The sequence below is a fragment of the Nerophis ophidion genome, linkage group LG04 (assembly GCF_033978795.1).
Source record: "Nerophis ophidion isolate RoL-2023_Sa linkage group LG04, RoL_Noph_v1.0, whole genome shotgun sequence".
Lineage (NCBI taxonomy): Eukaryota > Metazoa > Chordata > Actinopteri > Syngnathiformes > Syngnathidae > Nerophis > Nerophis ophidion.
In genome coordinates this window covers 28,159,575-28,180,429 of record NC_084614.1, presented here as the reverse complement: position 1 = coordinate 28,180,429, position 20,855 = coordinate 28,159,575, and the positions used below count along the sequence as shown (strand labels likewise).

The 20,855-nt window shown below is 40.1% G+C and overlaps 1 protein-coding gene across 2 annotated transcripts in view; it reads left to right on the top strand.

The window, feature by feature from the left end:
* Positions 1–19,782, top strand: part of LOC133551262 (RNA-binding protein Musashi homolog 2-like) — a 230,429-nt gene extending 210,647 nt beyond the window's left edge. Inside the window, exons 6-7 of one of the 2 annotated variants that reach the window (XM_061897778.1) lie at positions 18,693–18,749; positions 19,295–19,782. In XM_061897778.1, the coding sequence (XP_061753762.1) occupies positions 18,693–18,749; positions 19,295–19,348 (111 nt within the window). In that variant the 3' untranslated portion in view covers positions 19,349–19,782. The remainder of the gene's footprint in view (positions 1–18,692; positions 18,750–19,294) is intronic. The other variant, XM_061897777.1, reaches the window with a different exon arrangement.
* The last annotated feature ends 1,073 nt before the right edge of the window (positions 19,783–20,855 follow it).

The following is a 20,855-nucleotide window of genomic DNA, read 5'->3' as shown; positions in this document are numbered from 1 at the left end:
TATATATATATATTATATATATATATATATATACTGTATATATATATATATATATAAATACATGTTTTTAGGGTATACATATCCTCAAAGCTTGATATAACACAGTTGTTGGGGTCCATAAAATCCCAATTACATTATTTCTGAACGCATTATATTGAACTTCTTTTTGCACTTTTTTTCAAAATAATATAATTAAATTATCCTGATTTATATAAGGTAAATGGTTTAAGTTTATGATTTCCTGTCTTGACGGTGAACAATAGCGTGACTCTGTCTTTAAAGTGTTTGAATCCTTCTCTGCGTTGTGCTTCGTTCCTGCTTCAGTGTTGAGGCGGCATAATCCTGTATCGTCGCAGTTGCACTGATGCATTTCTTTCAAAGGGGACACGCGTCAATGATGCGCTTCAGAAATAACAACAAAAAGGTCTGTTTCATTCTTGATGTAGACAGGTGAAAGAAAATAAAAGCCAACAACGGCATCTTGAAAGTAAACAAACATTTGTCGCATCTGTTTTACGTAAGGGCTTCACGGTGGCAGAGGGGTTAGTGCGTCTGCCTCACAATACGAAGTTCCTGCAGTCCTGGGTTCAAATCCAGGCTCGGGATCTTTCTGTGTGGAGTTTGCATGTTCTCCCCGTGAGGCAAAACAGAGATGTGGACATGTCTCCCAAGAAGCCCGTCAATTAACACCTAGCAGTGTTGTTTCCGGTGAACTCCTGAGAGAAAAAAACTCAAATAGGAAACCTTATAGATGCAAGGCCTCAATCCCTTTTTCCTGGCATAGAGTCTCTTGTGATTACTGTAAAAACTTGTTCAGAGGTATTTATATATATATATAAATATATATATATATATATATATATATATATATATATATATATATATATATATATATATATTTATATATATATATATATGGTGGAAGAGGGGTTAGTGCGTCTGCCTCACAATACGAAGGTCCTGCAGTCCTGGGTTCAATCCCAGGCTCGGGATCTTTCTGTGTGGAGTTTGCATGTTCTCCCCGTGAATAAGTGGGTTCCCTCCGGGTACTCCGGCTTCCTCCCACTTCCAAAGACATGCACCTGGGGATAGGTTAATTGGCGACACTAAATTGGCCCTAGTGTGTGAATGTGAGTGTGAATGTTGTCTGTCTATCTGTGTTGGCCCTGCGATGAGGTGGCGACTTGTCCAGGGTGTACCCTGCCTTCCGCCCGATTGTAGCTGAGATAGGCGCCAGCGCCCCCCGTGACCCCGAAAGGGAATAAGCGGTAGAAAATGGATGGATGGATGTTTTACGTAACTGCCAACAAACGGCGAGCGCTGATGACAATAACGATCATGTTTGGTGGATAGGCCCCCACGTGACGTGAATGGGGGATTGCACTTCAATGCCACATAATGGAGCGTGCACCAACGTTACCTGTAAGGCAGAGGTTCTTAACCCTAAACAAAACACAGCCAAGTAGTCGGCAAATAGTACTAACTTTAAGTCCTTTGTAACATTTCAAATATCGTTAATATAAAGTTGGAACAATTTTGATTTCCGTATAGATCCATGGAGTACGCCACAATATATCTCCAGTCCTTTTGACATACGATCACCTATTTTCACAAATTGCTTCCTGTTGGTTAAGTAATTTACTATCCAGTTTAAGACCAGCCCTCTGATTTCATATTATTCTAATTTATTAATCAATAAATTATGATTTTGTCAAATGCGTTTGTAAGATCCATAAATACTGCCCGCTGCACACTGTTTACTATTTATTGATTTTTTTTTCCTTTGTTATTTAGATTAATGCCATTAATGTTGAAATGTTAGCTCTGTATCCTTTTTGGTTCTCTGCAAGTGTTCCACTTTTATTAATGAAACTGGCCTATCTGTTGTTGAATAATTTTTTGACGATTTTAGAAAATTGTGGAAGTAAAGAAGCAGGTCTATTGTTTTTAATTTGGTGTTTGTCTCTAGTCCTATCATTCAAAATACCTTTGGAAGTTTTTGTCTGGATCTATATATTTTCCAAATCCAGACTTCCATGTCCCACGTTGCAAAACGTTTCCAATTCCAATATGGGTTGAGTACTGCCAGTGATGCCCAAGTCCTCATTTCTTTTCACAACCAAAACTTCCTCCTACCGTCAGAAATTTAATTTAAGTAATATTTTACAGTTTGATACCCAGGTGTGTTTTATTTGTCCTTGTTTTCTCAAGTGTCTTTCTTTTTTGACAATGTCAACACTCCTTTTGGTTGGATGTTCATTTATGTACACATTTGTCCCTTTCAGTTTATGCACTAGCCTTACTGGTGCAATTTAGTCTTTTCTGCTCACAAACTTCATATCACCACTGTTTTTTTGTTTGTTCTTTTGGGCAACGGGTGACATGCCTCAATGCACTGCTGGCCCACTGTTATTGCTTTAGTTTGCAGGAATGTTGTTACCTTCTACTACGTTTAACCATCATCTTGTTCACTGATGTTGCCGTTGTCTGTCCTTGCTGCGCGGCTTCACCTCCAGCCCGCTGATCACCACATCGTTGACGAGAGAAAACTGCTCCAGATCGTTCACTCGTTGCTCCAGATCTTAGATTCCCTGATCGTTGTCCTTATTCTGAAGCCTCAGCCATTTAACCTCCTACAGGAGATCAAGGAGCTGTTTTTGCTGCATTAGGGGTTTTTAAATTTCCTCGACTTCTTTTGATTGTGGGTTCTTCTTGGAGGGCATGCTGGCACTGACCAGTCAAGCCGTGGGTTGCTTGCTAATGACTTAGCTCCGTGAGCTTGCCAGTGGCTTAGCTCTGTCCCTAGAGAGAACAAGCCGATTGGGGATCGAAAAAGCACCAACATCATGAAGGAGTCTTTTGCCAAAAAAGCAATCAAGAGTTTTTCCCTTATCCGAAATCGAGGTCAATAATCCAAAAAAATACTGTCGTTTCACAAAAATCAGTAGCCTGACAGGAAGTGGGGGACAGCGACAACAGTGATCCATATTACCCATCGCTACCTTTAACTCAATCAATCAATCAATCAATGTTTACTTATATAGCCCTAAATCACTAGTGTCTCAAAGGGCTGCACAAACCACTACGACATCCTCGGTAGGCCCACATAAGGGCAAGGAAAACTCACACCCAGTGGGACATCGGTGACAATAATGACCCAGTGGGACGTCGGTGACAATGATGACTATGAGAACATGATACTGTGATACTGATGATACTGATGACTATGAGAACATATGAGAACATGATACTGTGAAAGATCAATCCATAATGGATCCAACACAGTCGCGAGAGCCCAGTCCAAAGCGGATCCAACACAGCAGCGAGAGTCCCGTTCACAGCGGAGCCAGCAGGAAACCATCCCAAGCGGAAGCTGATCAGCAGCGCAGAGATGTCCCAGCCGATACACAGGCGAGCAGTACATGGCCACCGGATCGGACCGGACTCCCTCCACAAAGGAGAGTGGGACATAGAAGAAAAAGAAAAGAAACGGCAGATCAACTGGTCTAAAAAGGGAGTCTATTTAAAGGCTAGAGTATACAAATGAGTTTTAAGGTGAGACTTAAATGCTTCTACTGAGGTAGCATCTCGAACTGTTACCGGGAGGGCATTCCAGAGTACTGGAGCCCGAAATGAAAAAGCTCTACAGCCCGCAGACTTTTTTTGGGCTTTGGGAATCACTAATAAGCCGGAGTCCTTTGAACGTAGATTTCTTGCCGGGACATATGGTACAATACAATCGGCAAGATAGGATGGAGCTAGACCGTGTAGTATTTTATACGTAAGTAGTAAAACCTTAAAGTCACATCTTAAGTTCACAGGAAGCCAGTGCAGGTGAGCCAGTACAGGCGTAATGTGATCAAACTTTCTTGTTCTTGTCAAAAGTCTAGCAGCCGCATTTTGTACCAACTGTAATCTTTTAATGCTAGACATGGGGAGACCCGAAAATAATACGTTACAGTAGTCGAGGCGAGACGTAACAAACGCATGGATAATGATCTCAGCGTCTTTAGTGGACAGAATGGAGCGAATTTTAGCGATATTGCGGAGATGAAAGAAGGCCGTTTTAGTAACGCTTTTAATGTGTGCCTCAAAGGAGAGAGTTGGGTCGAAGATAATACCCAGATTCTTTACCGTGTCGCCTTGTTTAATTGTTTGGTTGTCAAATGTTAGAGTTGTATTATTAAATAGAGTTCGGTGTCTAGCAGGACCGATAATCAGCATTTCCGTTTTTTTGGCGTTGAGTTGCAAAAAGTTAGCGGACATCCATTGTTTAATTTCATTAAGACACGCCTCCAGCTGACTACAATCCGGCATGTTGGTCAGCTTTAGGGGCATGTAGAGTTGGGTGTCATCAGCATAACAGTGAAAGCTAACACCGTATTTGCGTATGATGTCACCTAGCGGCAGCATATAGATGCTGAAGAGTGCAGGGCCAAGGACCGAACCCTGGGGAACTCCACACGTTACCTTAACGTAGTCCGAGGTCACATTGTTATGGGAGACACACTGCATCCTATCAGTAAGATAAGAGTTAAACCAAGACAGGGCTAAGTCTGACATACCAATTCGTGTTTTGATACGTTCTAATAAAATATTATGATCGACAGTATCGAAAGCAGCGCTAAGATCGAGGAGCAGCAACATAGATGACGCATCAGAATCCATCGTTAGCAATAGATCATTAGTCATTTTTGCGAGGGCTGTCTCCGTCGAGTGATTTGCCCTGAAACCGGATTGAAAGGTTTCACACAGATTGTTAGACGCTAAGTGTTCATTTAACTGCTACGCAACAATTTTTTCGAGGATTTTTGAAATAAAGGGAAGGTGAGACACCGGTCGGTAGTTTACCATGAGGTCAGGATCGAGGTTAGGTCTTTTAAGAAGAGGATGAATAACCGCTTTTTTGAATGCTAGGGGAACAGTGCCCGAGGAAAGTGATAAGTTTATAATATTTAGCACTGATGGACCTAATAATACAAAGAGCTCCTTGATCAGTTTCCCAGGAAGAGGGTCAAGTAAACATGTTGTTTGTTTTATTCCATTTACACGTTGTAACAATTCCTCTAATGTTATTTCCTCAAAACGAGAGAAACTATTTTGGAGGGCAGTATCCGCCGTATATACAATCGTGTCAGTGTTAATAGAACCCCGTTGTAGCTGGGACGCATTGTCTTTAATCTCCTTTCTAATGACTTCAATTTTCTTACTAAAGAATTGCATAAAGTCATCAGCTGAGTGGGTGGAGCTACTGGAAGGAGTCCCTTGTTGGGTTAGCAATGCTACCGTACTAAACAAAAATTTAGGATCGTTTTTATTACGGTGGATGAGATTTGAGTAATAATTAGCTTTAGCTAAGGTAAGCATGCGTTTATAAGTTATTAAACCATCACTCCATGCTTGATGGTGCACCTCAAGTTTAGTCGTGCGCCATTTGCGTTCCAGCTTTCTGCATAATAATTTCTGAGCTCTAGTTTCTTCTGTAAACCACGGGGTGCGCTTTTTTGGAGCCTTTTTTAACTTTAGCAGTGCTATGTTATCAATGGTTTCGCGCAGGGCGTCGTTAAAGTTGTTAGTGGGGTTATCAATAGAGCCCACATATTTTGGGAATGGTGCCATTACCGAGGGCAGTAGGTCAGCAAGAGTTGTCGTTGTGGCCGTATTAATGTTGCGGCTGCTATAGCAGTTATTATTATTATTAGTTTGACGAACATGCGTCTGAACCTCGAACTAACTCGGTGTTAGTAGGTCTTCAACAGATCTTTGCTGTTGGGAAGAAACATTAAAAGTTATCACTCGAGACAGTCCAAAGTCATTGCTCTACTGATAATGGTTCAATGAGAGCTTGAAATTATCTTTGGCAGACAACTTTATTTCTTTGGTAGTCTGTTCCTAAAGGTCCATTGAAGACTCGATTGTATGGAAATTAAAGCAGCTCCTCACATAAGAAATCCAATCCAATCAAAGTGACAACCAATCGGATGTCACCTTCATACTTTGCTTTGTTTTCTGTCTTATTTTCAAAAGTGTTTCTCACGTTCTTTATTAAAGTGCTGGATTTTGCAACCTTGTTTCTTTCCAACAGTGGCTTTTTTTGGAGTTGTACTAAATTTTTTATATATTTTTTAAAAGCACAGACAGTGTGTCACCAACGCACGGTATTAGTTTGTTGTATGGCCATACGATAACCGAGACACAAATAACGGGGTAACATTTTTACCAAAAATATGTAAAAAAAAAATTGTCATGAAAACCAGGGCTTAATGAAACCAAAGTATCCCTGTATATATTTATTACACGCCGCATTTGTTTGTCTTCACAGACTATCAGGCCTTTGGGTGTGACGTAGCAAAGGATCTGTGTGTGTGTTAGTCTGTAGCAGCATAAACCAATTAGCAGAATGTGGTCTGCAGCAATGTTGGGATTGGAAACCTGTGGATGGCAAACATCTTGTGTGGCCAAAACTGGGCCATAGGTTTTGTCGGTGACCTTATCACCTCACCTCACCTCCCTTCGCTGCCATCCTAGTCCCTCTCCTGCTATCTCCACTCTGTCTAAAGGTTGGGGGTTGCTTGACAGTTCTCCTCCAACATCAGTCTCAGTGCATCAGTCTCTCCCACCATAAGGATGCAGCACCTGTCTGCGCCTGCCACAACTTCACAGCCTTTGCTGTTTCTTTGTTGCCTTCAATACACACTGAAGGTGTGTGTTTGAAACGATCACAATGGTCATTCGAGCGAAAGTGTGCTTGTCTTTGAATGATTCTCATGCCTCTCCGACGGATTCCATTACTGGGCTAATGGTGACCAAATCCTCCCACCCGTTTTGCCTCTCAGAACAGTACACTTGGAGCCAGCTGGGAAAATCTTATCAGTGTTTGTGCTTCTGGATTGCAATAAAGTCTAATTAATCAGCACTGTACTTGCTGTGCTGTTATGTGCTTCAGGTGCTTTATTTTTCAAGAGAATAGAATGCAACCATTTACAGTTTTACAATTGTTATCCGACTGGTATATTGTTTGCTGATATGTGTACCCTAAAAACATGTATACATGCTTTTCTAGTTATTTCCAGCCAATGTGGCAGCTATAGGTAAGTGACATGAAACCATGAATGTCAGCTTTAGAGGTCTTAACAACCATCAATATGCATTGCGGTGAAAAGGAAATCCTCTTTCTTTACATTATGTTTTGACTTGATTGGTTGAGAAGTTTATTGACATCTTAAAGAATTGAATCCATGCGATGCTTTAAAAAGGCAAATGGATGGCACAAAAAGGCAAAAAACCTATTGTGGTCCACTTGCGACGGAACTGATTTTTAACAAAACCAGATGACATGATAATGACATGATGCCTTCTTATTTCCAAAAGAATAAAACACCTGTTAACATTCCTACTTACACACACCCACAGAAATGTTCCACTGAGGCAAGCACTTGATTAAAGTTGGAAGTCTGTGTGAAGACACCTTGTAAATTTGGATGTGACGTACCAGCTGAGCTCTGCTCTGGCATCAAGATAGCTCTCCACACCGCTAAAGGCATAATTAGCTGTGTGACTAATGCTTCCTCATTGGTTTATTTTGATCAGCTTGGAGTGCATCTCACACTGGCCTCGTTAAGCCAAGCAGAAACCAGTCCAGTTCACAAGAGTCAGTACCCCTCCACTTCAGTCACTTGGCTGGACTTTGCAACGCAGGCCTCAAGCAGACTTTTATTTCCATCAGAACTACTTGCTTCCATGTCACCCGGCGTCCACAATCATTATTTTATGTCCAAGTCGCCCTGGTTCTCATGCTCCACTGGTCTAGAGCCAGCTCCTGGAGGTGTAGCTGAATGGGAGAAAGGAGAGGAGGAGTTTAACCAGTTCATTGCCACTGAGCTCAGGAGGGATAAAGGTAGACATAAAGGTCACCACTGAGTCAGACAAGCAGAGCACAGCCTTCACTCCTTAAAGATGACAGTAATATGATGGCTAAATCAAATGTCAGTGTAGAAACCTTAGTGTTGGAGTGATGGGGAGCACAGCAAAAATATTTATAGAGAGAAGATGAAAAAAGATCACCAAGCACATATTCTGCTTTCAAATTCTAACCCAAAATGAAGCAGCTGGGACAATGTAAAATTATAGTAGCATCAGAAACAAATTCATTAGTTAGTGCATGACATTTGTTCTGAGGCTTTAGTAATCTAATACCACGGCTGACATTTTGCAAGGTCTTAGACTTGGTAAGTGGCACCAACATAACTCTGGGACCATCTGTGAATCTTGTTGTTCATACCTGCCCAGCATGTTTTTGCATCTAAAACATTGGATGATTTCAGTTATTTTTTTTTTGTGTAAAATGAAGTTATACATTGATACCTCAGTTTTCTGTTCCAAAAGGTCAGAATAAGTCCAAATCGTACAAAAACCAAAGCAATTGGTCCTTTAAGAAATTATATAAACTCAATCAAGTAGTTGCAGGCACCAAAAACACATGTAGTAAAGACTAATTTTAGTTTTATGTGCTGAAAACTTTGCTGAATACATATGAGTATAAATTATGTATAAAATCAGACCTGGACAATTATTTTTGTATTTAGGGTCCACATTGCTCTTTAAAATTTGCCAGTGTTTGTAGAAAATGGATGGAATATTCACAGGTCGTATTCTTTATTTCTGATTTTTAACATGACATTGTGAGTTTGTCTTTGTCTAATGTTTTTTTGACTGTATTTTAGCTGTGAAAAGTGTCCCACATATTGATGTATGTGTGCTTGATTTTCATTTTTGAGGAACAATTCAAACATGTGAAGGTTTTTCAGTATTGGTGAAAGAAATTCCGAAAATGCCTTAGAAAAGGAAAAAAATAATAACTCAACACAAACACTCACAATATGACAGATATAAAGCTAAAAATATGACAGACCACCTTGAAAAACTGAATGGAATTGCACAGCCTTTTTAGCTGAATAAAAGAATGTACATGAAAATAAAGAATGTGGGAATTGTAATAATAAATATGAACGATAAAACACTGAATATTAAGAACATAGAAACGCCTGTCCTCTTTACTTCCCAGATGACTGTCTCGAGAGTCGAGATTGATCTATTACAACGAAGAGGAATGCAACATAGCGAATCATGACAACAAAGGACAAAAAAAAAACACCCACTAATCTATCCATCCATCCATCCATCCATCCATCCATCCATTTTTTACCGCTTGTCCCTTTCAGGGTCGCGGATATAATCTATATTATAACACTTTTTCTGCAGAATAAATGTTGTAGAAATCTGCTTCTGTATCTCTCCCTGACACTCCCATCTCAGGCTGGCTGCTGTAAACAAACTCAGCCAACTTTGCTTCTTGCTTCATCTGCTTGGAGCGGCTGTGACATAGATTACCGTAATAACCTGTATATCATTCAAAAGCGCAGATTGCAACCAGTGGAAAACCCTCTATAGTTTAAGATTTACGGTAATTAGAAAAATGCAGTGCACATTGTAGTGGCGGCTCCGGCTTCGATGGTTTAATTTAGAAAAATGATTTGAAGACGTCTGGTTGGCCGGAATGAAAATCTTAACAGGCCGCAAACGGCCAACGGGCCGTAATTTCCCCAAGTCTATATTAAATTGATGCATCACTTTTACCTTTATTGATGAATTGTTGGCAAAGACAGTGATCATTTGTTTTTAATCAAAACACTAGAACCCACAGCTTTCTTTGGTCCCAAGGTGGGATATTTTGCACTTGAACATAATAATAAAAAAAATAGACATAGTTACAATTGCGTGAGATTTTTTAATTAGGCACTTGAATCTGCAACATGGTAAGCAGGCAAACAAAATAGTTTGTTTTGTGCAATGTTTGGCCATAGGATAACGCATACATTATAGAAAAACACAGGCAGATTTCTGGGTGGAATTTGGGCCGAAAACTGAAACATACAATGGTAAGGCTTGCAAAAAATGTTCCCACTGTAAAGCAGACAAGAGCGGAACATGCGTGCGTGTGCCAATGTCTCCAAATGATCTGTTTCCATTTTTGTTACCCTTCTGTTAGCATACCATCACAATGCAATGCTACCAAAAAGATGGACGTACTATTATCTACTGTCCTGAGGCTTTACGGAAAGGAATGGAGAGAAAATAGCAATTATATTTTATGAGAGAGAAAGGAATGAAAAACGTTTGAATTAGCACACATTTTGTCAGTAGACAGCACTTCAGTATGTGAAAATTCATTTGTAAGTTTCACTGTTTGGGCTACTATAAAGTCACTGTGTGCATAGTCACTGTGTGGCGAGCTCAACAGAACTATATCGCTTTATTGGCATTATTCTTTGAAATTGCAACCATCAATTTTATTCCTTCTGTCTGATTGACAAAATAGTTCTTGAATGTGCACTTAAACGGATTAAAGTGACGGGCGCTAGAAGGAGAGCGACAGTCGAGCCTGTGTCATGTTCATGCGCTGAAACAGAGGACACGGATGAATAATGCAGAAAAATGCACTTTAAAAGAGGGAAAGGAAGCTAATCAAAAGGCCACAGTCCTTCATCCCACTTCCTCAGCTGGTGCAGGTGCACATTTGCATGCCATTTACATGGTAGCTCACAGTGACCACAAGCCTCGCCAATGATGCTGTGTCCATCATCAGCTGACGTTCTGTGATTGTTTTTTCCTGCTGCCTCAACTGACCTAATCAGTTTGGAGATATTGTCTGTTTCCAGTGATTATAAGGAGTGATCAGACCAGCCATGATGGAGCTTGTGTCTCTCTTTGCCGATTTGGCCAGAGGCTTCAATCTCATTGCAGTCACTTGTAGTTAGTGACTTAGACTAGCAGAGAGAAGGGCAGAGCAATACAAATGAATTGGCTATGAATGTGGATATGCTAGTGGCGCTGGAGGGACACATGAGGGAAAAGGGCCAGTTAGAAAAAACATTTTATACCCCCCTTGACCTTTATTTGCCCAGTGGTCCAGCAACATTTCCAACAGCTTTTTAAATGGTCGCTGAAGAATTGAGCACTATGCAGCATTCACATCCTTCTTGTCTTGGTGCATGCCTGATTTCAAATGAGCAATGATCTGCTGAGGCTATTTCTGCCCTTATGGTAGGTTACTGTATTTTTACCTTGAGGGTCAGACCTTTAATTTACCATAAGATAGATTTCTTACTGTCCTTAGAATTACCTAACACATCACCTCCTAGTTGACGTGGTGCACTGTAGGCGACTGACAAAGAGCGCTCAGAATCGGAGATTGGCACCTTTCTGTAGGTCCCCGGTCTCATCTCCCAGCTGTCGGTCCTGAAATGGATCCCCTGGGATAAGCCGGGATTGGCTTGATTGTGTTATCGGCCACTGATCGGGTGATTGAATGACAAAATTTTGAGCCCGCTGTTCTGCTTTAAAGAATGAAATGTTTAAAGAAGATTGACTGTGATTGCATCAAATCTGGCACCTGCTCAAAGGGGTCAATCAGGTGGCGGCAGGAGGCTGTGGCGCCATTGTGACATGAAACGGGGGCTGCGAATGCACAGGCCGGGGTTCATTGTTGCAGGTGTTAGACGGACGCTCGCACGGTGCCACGGATGCCTTTCAGCAAGGGAGCGGTTGAAAAGTGTCATCAGAGGAAGTGTCATGAGTAATTTGCAGTTGTCTTAACATCAGATTAGTGCGCAGGCGTCTATATCAGCACCTCCACTTCTGCCTTGGGAACACCGCGTGGGAGAAGAGTTAGTTGGGAATTGAGACTCCTAGAAGGATTTATTATACTGATGGATGAGAGACATCTACAGTGGTGCCTAGACGTCGGAGTTTAATTACTTCCACCAGGAGGTTTTGTAGCCGTTGTTGTTAGTTTGTCTGTTAGTTAGTTAGTTAGTTAGTTAGTTATTTAGTTAGTTAACAAAATATCTAAAAAAAGGCATGAAAAGGCATGATTTTAGGCCTTAATCCGGATTATTTGTACTACGTTACCTACTTGCGTTTACTTAGTGCATTTTCTAGATTCTAAGTATAATTATCTCTGCAGGACGAGGCCAAACATGTTACGAACCAACAGCAAGCCAGGAGCAGGAATGCTAAAAGCTAGGCTAACTGCTAAGCTCGCTTGAAACAACACCAAAAAGAAAATGCTTAGTAAACTTTCAAAAGTGTCGATGGAACCAGATTACAGCGGAAAGTATGCAGTAGTAGGAAATTACCAAGTAAATTAATGAAGAGTCTAGAGAGAGGATATTGGTGTGTCAGAACTGTTGCAGTCACTACACAACACGTAGAGGATGGGTGATTGATCCATAAAATGGTGGTGTTGATACCAGACAAAATATCAGTATACCATTGATAGAAGAGTATTAGGTAGCTATTTTTATTTTTTCAATAATTTTGTTGCTGCTTTTTTTAATGTATACAAATGTAGATATTAATTCCTTGGATGGACACAGGAAGACTTTGAGGGCAGAAACCAAAGGATTTAAATTGGGATTTAATTTTGTTTAGCTATTGTGTACTATTGACATTGTTTTGCTCAAACAATTGTATGTAATACAAGAGAATAAATAACTACTTTATATATTGTGTTGATATTGTTACTCTGTCAGCATCACTAACTAGAGCTGAATGGTATTCCGATATTACTGTTAATACTGCAATATTTTAGAAAGACATATATATTTGAGACAATACCGGTATCTTTGGATGTGTCTTTCGTACGGCGGGCACAGCACAGGTCATTTCCTTTGGCTAAACTCCGCCCCATGCGTGTTTACGTAGGCTTCTCTGACGCACAATTATGCAACAAAACAAACTTTTCAAAAGAATATGGCGCCCATTGTGCCGACTTCTCGACACCCGAGTAATGCAATGCTTTGGTCTCCGACTGCATTTGGCTATTGGTGAATGACTACAGTTTTATTTACACATAAACTAATTTGCTTGGAAACTATATCTCTCCTTGCAGCGACTTTATCACTAATCTCATCTGTTTGTGTTGTTCACTTCTTGTAAGCGAGTTAGCACAGCAGCTTGCGATAGCTCCTCTGGGACGGCGTGGCGAAGTTGGGAGAGTGGCCGTGCCAGCAATCTGAGGGTTACTGGTTCAATCCCCACCTTCTAGCATCCTAGTCACGTCCGTTGTGTCCTTGAGCAAGACACTTCGGCCTTGCTCCCGATGGGTCCTGGTTGGCGCCTTGCATGGCAGCTCCCGCCATCAGTCTGTGAATGTGTGTGTGATTGGGTGAATGTGGAAATACTGTCAAAGTGCTTTGAGCTCCCCTTAAAAAAGGGGTAGAAAAGCGCTATACAAGTACAACCATTTACCATTATTTATACCTCTCTGCTGCTTGTCCATTGTCTCGTTGTTTAGTTACTCCTTGGCTGGAAAATGCATCTCCCCATAGCTCGTACGGACTAACAGTATAGTGGCTGGGTGGCTGAAGAGTAGTTTCAAACTTAACAGCCAGCAGCTTTTAACGCACTGAGTGAGTGAAAGCTCCATCTATCCCTGTGCACCACCGTGAGGCTATAACCCAACGTTAATGAACAACATTAACAAAAACTGCTTTGACATAGTAACAGCTTACTGATTCATTTATAAGAATAAGCAACACGTTACGTTACTACTTACAACAATAATAATCTAAGCACTCTCCACACTGGTTATCTAGCCATAAAACACTTATGCAATCTTAAACACTCTGCATATTTTGTTTAAAATTAAAATATATATCGTATATCACCATTCGGCCTAAAAATACTGAGATATCAGTTTTGGTCCATTTTGCTCAGCCCGAGCACTTACCATAAAAATAGGAAACATTTACAGTTAATACATGTGATTGGTACCTGTATTGGTATTGACCAATCTCACTCATGGATGATCGAATTTGGCAGCTTAATGGCCTACTGAAACCCACTACTACCCACCACGCAGTCTGATAGTTTATACATCAATGATGAAATATTAACATTGAAACACATGCCAATACGGCCTTTTTAGTTTACTAAATTACAATTGTAAATTTCCCGGGAGTTTCGTCTTCGAAACGTCGTGTAATGATGACGTGTACGCAAGAACGTCACAGGTTTTTAGAAAGTATGAGCGCTGCACACACACACAGCTAAAAGTTGTCTGCTTTAACGGCTTAATTATACAGTATTTTGAAGATCTGTGTTGCTGAATCTTTTGCAATTTGTTCAATTATTGGAGAAGTCACAGTAGAAAGAGGGAGTTGGGAAGCTTTAGCCTTTAGCCACACAAACACACGGTGATTCCTTGTTTAAAATTCCTGGAGGTGAAACTTTTCTATGGATCAGAGCGCGGTCAAGAGAACATGGATCCCTACCAAATGTCAACCAGCAGGTTTCGGTGAGAAAATTGTGATTAAAAAGTCAGTTCTTACCGGAGAAAAGCTGAGCTTGTGCCGTCCATAGCTGCCCTCGGCTCCCCTGAGACCCTGCGCGTCAAGACACCCGTGGAGACACCCTTCCGAATATCAGGTACTATTTAACTCACTAAAACACTAGCAACACAATAGAAAGATAAGGGATTTCCCGGAATTAACCTAGAAAATGTGTCTAAAAACATCGGAATCCGTCCCAATGCAATCGTGTTATTTTTTTTTTTTTACTTAGTTTTTTTCTAGTCCGCCGCTATCAATATCCTCAAACACAAATCTTTTATCCTCGCTCAAATTAATGGGGAAATTGTCGTTTTCTCGCTCTGAATAGCATTTTTTGTTGGAGGCTCCCATTAAAAACAATGTGAATATGTGAGGAGCCCCCAAACGGGTGACGTCATCGTCTGCGACTTCCGGTAGAGGCAGGGCATGTCTCTTTGCACCTAAAGTTGCGAACTTTATCCTGGATGTTCTCTACTAAATCCTTTCAGCAAAAATATGGCAATATCGCGAAATGATCAAGTATGACACATAGAATGGACCTGCTATCCCCGTTTAAATAAGAAAATCTCATTTCAGTAGGCCTTTAAAACCCTTATCGGAAAAAAACTACTACAAAGTACGACAAACAACTACAGTACTTTTATAAAGTAATTTACTGTAATAATAATATACAGCATTGACTTTGGGTAGCACACTTTTTTGGTGTCTCCTGAAAGCTGCTTCTCGTCAAACACCACATCAGCACAGCTCCCAACTCTTCTGGATTCTCTGGAAGACTTCTGAAAAATTGCAGTCATCTACCGAATTACGACTCAATTAAAATTTTGATTCTGACTATTGTTATGAATATAAAATACTCCAGTTTGTCAATGAAATTGTGATAAGATACATATATCTTGTGTGAATGCGTTGTATTAATCTTTGGATCAAAGCATTACAGAGTACAACTTGCTAGCATACATCACCAATTGCTGGCAACTTAGTATAACCACATCAGTTATGACCACAGATATGGGCTCGGACAAGCTTAAATCCAAGTGGCACGAAGGGAATACTATTATTTTTCACACTACTGTAGTTTGAAAATTGTACGTAACAAATATTTGACTGACCTGACTTATGACTACACTGATTGAATTTTTAAGATACTTCAGTTGTTATTTTAAGTAGCACCATTATATAGAAAACGTACCATTTAAGACTATTCTCAATAAAAAGCAGGCAAGGAAAGCAAATGCATTCATGTTCATTGGAAGTTGTTTGGACATTAAAGGGGAACATTATCACAGTTTCAAAAGGGTTATAAACAATAAAAATCAGTTCCCAGTGGCTTGTTTTATTTTTCGAAGTTTTTTTCAAAATTTTACACCTCCCGCAATATCCCTAAAAAAAGCTTTAAAGTTCTTGATTTTCGCTATTTGCGATGCGACTGTCCATTTCCCTGTGACGTCATACAGGGCTGCCAATACAAACAACATGGCGGTTACCAGAGCAAGATATAGCGACATTAGCTCGGATTCAGACTCGGATTTCAGCGGCTCAAGCGATTCAACAGATTACGCATGAATTGAAACAGATGGTCGGAGTATGGAGGCAGATAGCAAAAACGAAATTGAAGAAGAAATTGAAGCTATTGAGCGAATAGCTATTGACGCTATTCGGCCATAGCATGGGTGTACCTAATGAAGTGGCCCATAGCATGGCTGCCTTATTAGCATTGCCGGTAAAATGTGCGGACCAAACAAACAGGACTTTCACAACCTGTGACACTGGAGCAACTTAAATCCGTCGATTGGTAAGTGTTTGTTTCGCATTAAATGTGGGTATCTAGTATTCAAATGTACATACAGGTAGTGTAAATAGCATGTGAGCATCGATTAGCGCAGCATGTTAGCACCGATTAGCTGGCAGTCATGCCGTGACCAAATATGTCTGATTAGCACATAAGTCAACAACATCAACAAAACTCACCTTTGTGATTTCGTTGACTTAATCGTTGCTAATGCATCTGCAGGTTATCCATACATCTGTGCCATGTCTGTCTTAGCATCGCCGGTAAAATGTGGGGACACTCGGGCAAATTCAATGGGGGTCTGGCGGAAGATTTCTTGCCAGTGGTGCAACTTGAATCCCCCCAGGTTATTGTTGTTACACCATCCGACAACACACCGACAAGGCATGATGTCTCCAAGGTTCCAAAAAATAGTCGAAAAAACGGAAAATAACAGAGCTGAGATCCGGTGTTTGTAATGTCCAGCTTTTCGGGATCAGCAGTTAATGGATCTTGCAGAATTATTCCAATGCTATCCATGGGAAACCAGTATGAAGATTACAAATGCATAAACATCTAAAAAATAGACATAATTCCTACCAAAAAGAAGCATTCAAATTTTATTGTAGCCGCCGTATGTGCTTAAAGCTGCTTTTGCATGTCTAAAGCTACAATGCAGCAAAAAAAAGTATAGTTCCCTACAAGTGTTTGCGATAAGTGATGAACTAAAAGTGTTGAAAAAAATGGTTTGAGTAGCATGCTGACTTTCTTGAGCCACCTAAGTAGTGAGATCAGGGCCAGCGGCAACTCCAGCTCAAGTCTGACTCGATGTGCCTCCTACATGTTGCCTAGTCTTATTCAAATCACTGGCTAAATGCTCTGGCATAGAAATGTGCACTATGTGCTGGAATCTGATCTGAAGGGCTAATGATGTCTCAAAAGTTTCACTTATCTGAATCACTCCAACGATCGCACTCATGTGCGAGAGTGCCTGTCTACATTGCCTAAGGTCTGGCAAAATCATTAGGGCCTTAAAGAAATCCACTATCATAAATCCAGTTGTTAGTAACTGCTTGTTGGGTTTTATTTGCTGTACAGTGGGGACTAACATTGGTAGAGACAGGCTCATTATATTCAGACATATTTAGCTGCGAGGGAGAAGGTAGGTCAAACAAAATGCAGCACTTACAAAAAAAAATGACTTTGCAGGGCCTTTAAGTTTTGGTGTCCTTCCTCATTTCTTTTTCAGAAACTTTGTGTTTTGCTTTGCTACATTTAATGTTTACATTCTAAAATCACTATGCTTTGAACTGAAAATACTTTCTTTTGTGTCCGGGTCACATTGTTGCGGTGGCTACGTTCCCAGGATGCAGCAGGACAGTAAGCAGCAGAAACAGCATGCAATTAAGAGTCTTTTAATCCAATATCAAGGTATAATACAAAATAACTTGTGCTGCTCGGAAGCGCACGGGCAGCCCATGGCAAAGCTTATTATTGCATAACAAAATGATAGTCAAAAGTACAAAACACAAGGATAGTGAGTGATGTAAACAGTCCCATGTGGCGAACAACGGCCTTGCGCCGAGTGAACGCCGAGACGGGTATATAACAATGCGTGATTAGTTGCGGCAACAGGTAGGGACACTAATCAATAAACAGACACTAGATTGCATGATCAGTGCACCTAGCAACCAGAACGTAAACAAAGGAAGAAGAGCTGAAAGAGAAATAGACTTTAAACTAGGAAAACTTTAACAAACACAAAACAAGATATGACCTGGCGTCAGGCAAACTCGGCAGTTGCATAGGGCCCCCAGCTGAAAGGGCCTGACAACAACTAGTCCATCCATCCATTTTCTACCGCTTGTCCCTTTCGGGTTCGCGGAGGGTTCCGTAGCCTATCTCAGCTGCATTCGGGCGGAAGGCGGGGTACACCCTGGGCAAGTCGCCACCTCATCGCAAGGCCAACACAGATAGACAAACAACATTCACACTCACATTCACACACTAGGGCCAATTAAGTGTTGCCAATCAACCTATCCCCAGGTGCATGTTTTTGGAGGTGGGAGGAAACTGGATTACCTGGAGGGAACCCACGCAGTCACGGGGACAGCATGGAAACTCCACACAGAAAAATCCAAAGCCTGGGATTAAACTCAGGACTACTTGGCAACTTCGTGTTGTGAGGCACATGCACTAACTTTTGTTCCACCGTGCTGTCACAACAACTAGTCATGTATTAAAATTTAACAGCAACAACAACTTTGTGAGTCTACCAACGGAAAATACAATGACACTATCGAAATGAGGTTAAAGACACTACCGGCAGCCCCTTCCAGTAGCCAAAAGTCTCATATGCGCAATGACACTGAATATTAGTAATTAATTAATGGCAGTGACACTATAGCACAGTGTCAACGACATTGTCAGAATCCCCCTCAGGGGGGCCCTTATCGCGATGTAATTTGAACTTTTGCTGACTGTCTGTCAAAATACGGTTAAAAAATTAGACAAACTTACCCCTTCAGGAAGCCAGAAGTGGAGGAGGAAAAAGAACAAGAAAGAGAAGAAATAGCAAAAGACCGGTAAGACTTCTACTTTGAGGCTTTATGGCCACTTTGACACTGCATGAACGCCCCTCAAGCCTACTGTTAATGTTAATATCAATCATGCACGCCAAAACAGCAAAATGTGTTTTGTTAACCCCATAGTTCCATAGTCAGTGTAATGAACGTAAGGATAAGCTGTGATTTATTTGAAAGCCATTAAAAAAAAATGAATAAATATAAACTAGCCAGGTGATTTGCTCAAATTCCTATGCCCCCCATACTTGTTGTCTCTGACACCAGTTGTGATGAAAGTACAGTGTAATTGCCCTTTTTAACACATTACAGTAAATGTTACATGTATACAGATTGTACAATGTACATACATACATACATACAGTACATAGATACATACATACAAACATATTTCATCTTTTGTTTTACACATTCACAGTCACTTATGGACATGTTATTTTTTCAAATATAGGGCCTGTGCATATATATATGTAACAAGTGCTCAACTGTTGAACTCAAGAACTCACATGCATGCAACATTGTTGAATTATTTTGTATTTTCCCAACAGTGTCATGAACTTACCCTCCAGTTTCTGAGAAGGACAAAGATGAAGAAACCATAGCCCAGTCTGTATTCACCACATCAACGCCGTTTGAGTACATACCAATTACCAGTGCTAAATTCAACAGAAGTTTTGAAGTATCTTCAAATAGAAAAAGTATGTTCACATTTTACTTTTTAAGAAACTAAAGTTATTTTCAGTGTGAATTGTAAATATTGTATGAGTAATATTTGCACATTTTATATTATATTTTTTTATACATATTTATATTTATTCATATTACTCTGGCTTTTGTATTATTGTTAATTACACATTTGATAGAATGTACACATATTGATATACATATGTAATCATTTTTATGTAAAACAATCCTGTTTTAATAAAAATAATTTAAGACTGAAAAAAATGAGTGTGAGATGTTCTTCAATTTTGGGCTGTGGGAGAAGGCGGGGTTAAGGGCAAAGGGTGCCCCAGGTACCTCCTTTGCTTAGGGCCCCCAACTACCTTGAAACGGGCCTGCCTGTAGGGACAGGTCATGATAAGTTGTATGCCTTGATTGTGCATATTAAGTGGTACATCAGTGTCCGTTAGTAATTAGACAAAAATCAAATGATACCTATGACCAAATCAATTTTTTCAATTATAAATAGACACCCGAAACTGTGAACACAAAACACATTTTATAGAGAATGATTATGGTTACATGTAGTCTTGTGTGATAATACAATATGTATTATAGTACAACCTAAAAATGTCTCGTACTATTTGATTTATTTTGTAATTCTAACGTCTAATATAACTGCAACAACAATGCCACTTTGCAGCAGCATTTTTTTCGACACTTGAAAAAACGTAGATGGAACGTGACGGAGACCACAATGGAAGCAAAACCAACGAAACCCAAAGAGGAATTGATGACAAAAAGATGGAAAAAAATGTTTTTTGTTTGGATTTAAAAAGTCAGACTTGGACCAAACAACATAGACTAATCTGCTAAAAAAAACAAATTTATGTTTGCGACTTTAAGACTTCTATTCTTTCCAGTCACTTGAAGACACGACACAAAGAACAGTAAACAAACTGTTAAAATGTGACGAAAAAAACCTCAAAAGCACAAAGAGATGAAAATAAAATACAAAGCCTAACGAGCCTAACTTTGTTGTCTAAAGGCACCGTCTATGACCAGCAGTTCTGCAGACACTGAGCACATACAGATGCAATCTCTAAATGTATGTATTGACATGACCTAATAGTCACTGTCGAAAAGAAGGGCTGGTACTAAAATTACCTTTTACATTTGTTTTCATTGTTCAGCCATTTTTATATGTGATATATGTATTTTATAAACAGAAGGAGTAAAGATCAGTGAAATTGGCATTAAAATTACGTTATCAAGAAAATTACTTATTTCGGGATACACGGTATAATTTTGTCTATATTGCATAGCACAAGTTAATACGTTGCCAAAAGTTTTTTTTGAAAAGCACAACAACTTGTGGTGGAACTGTGTCAGTTAGCAAATAACTACTGTACAGAGGCAACCGGTGATGATGTCATAGAGGTGCGA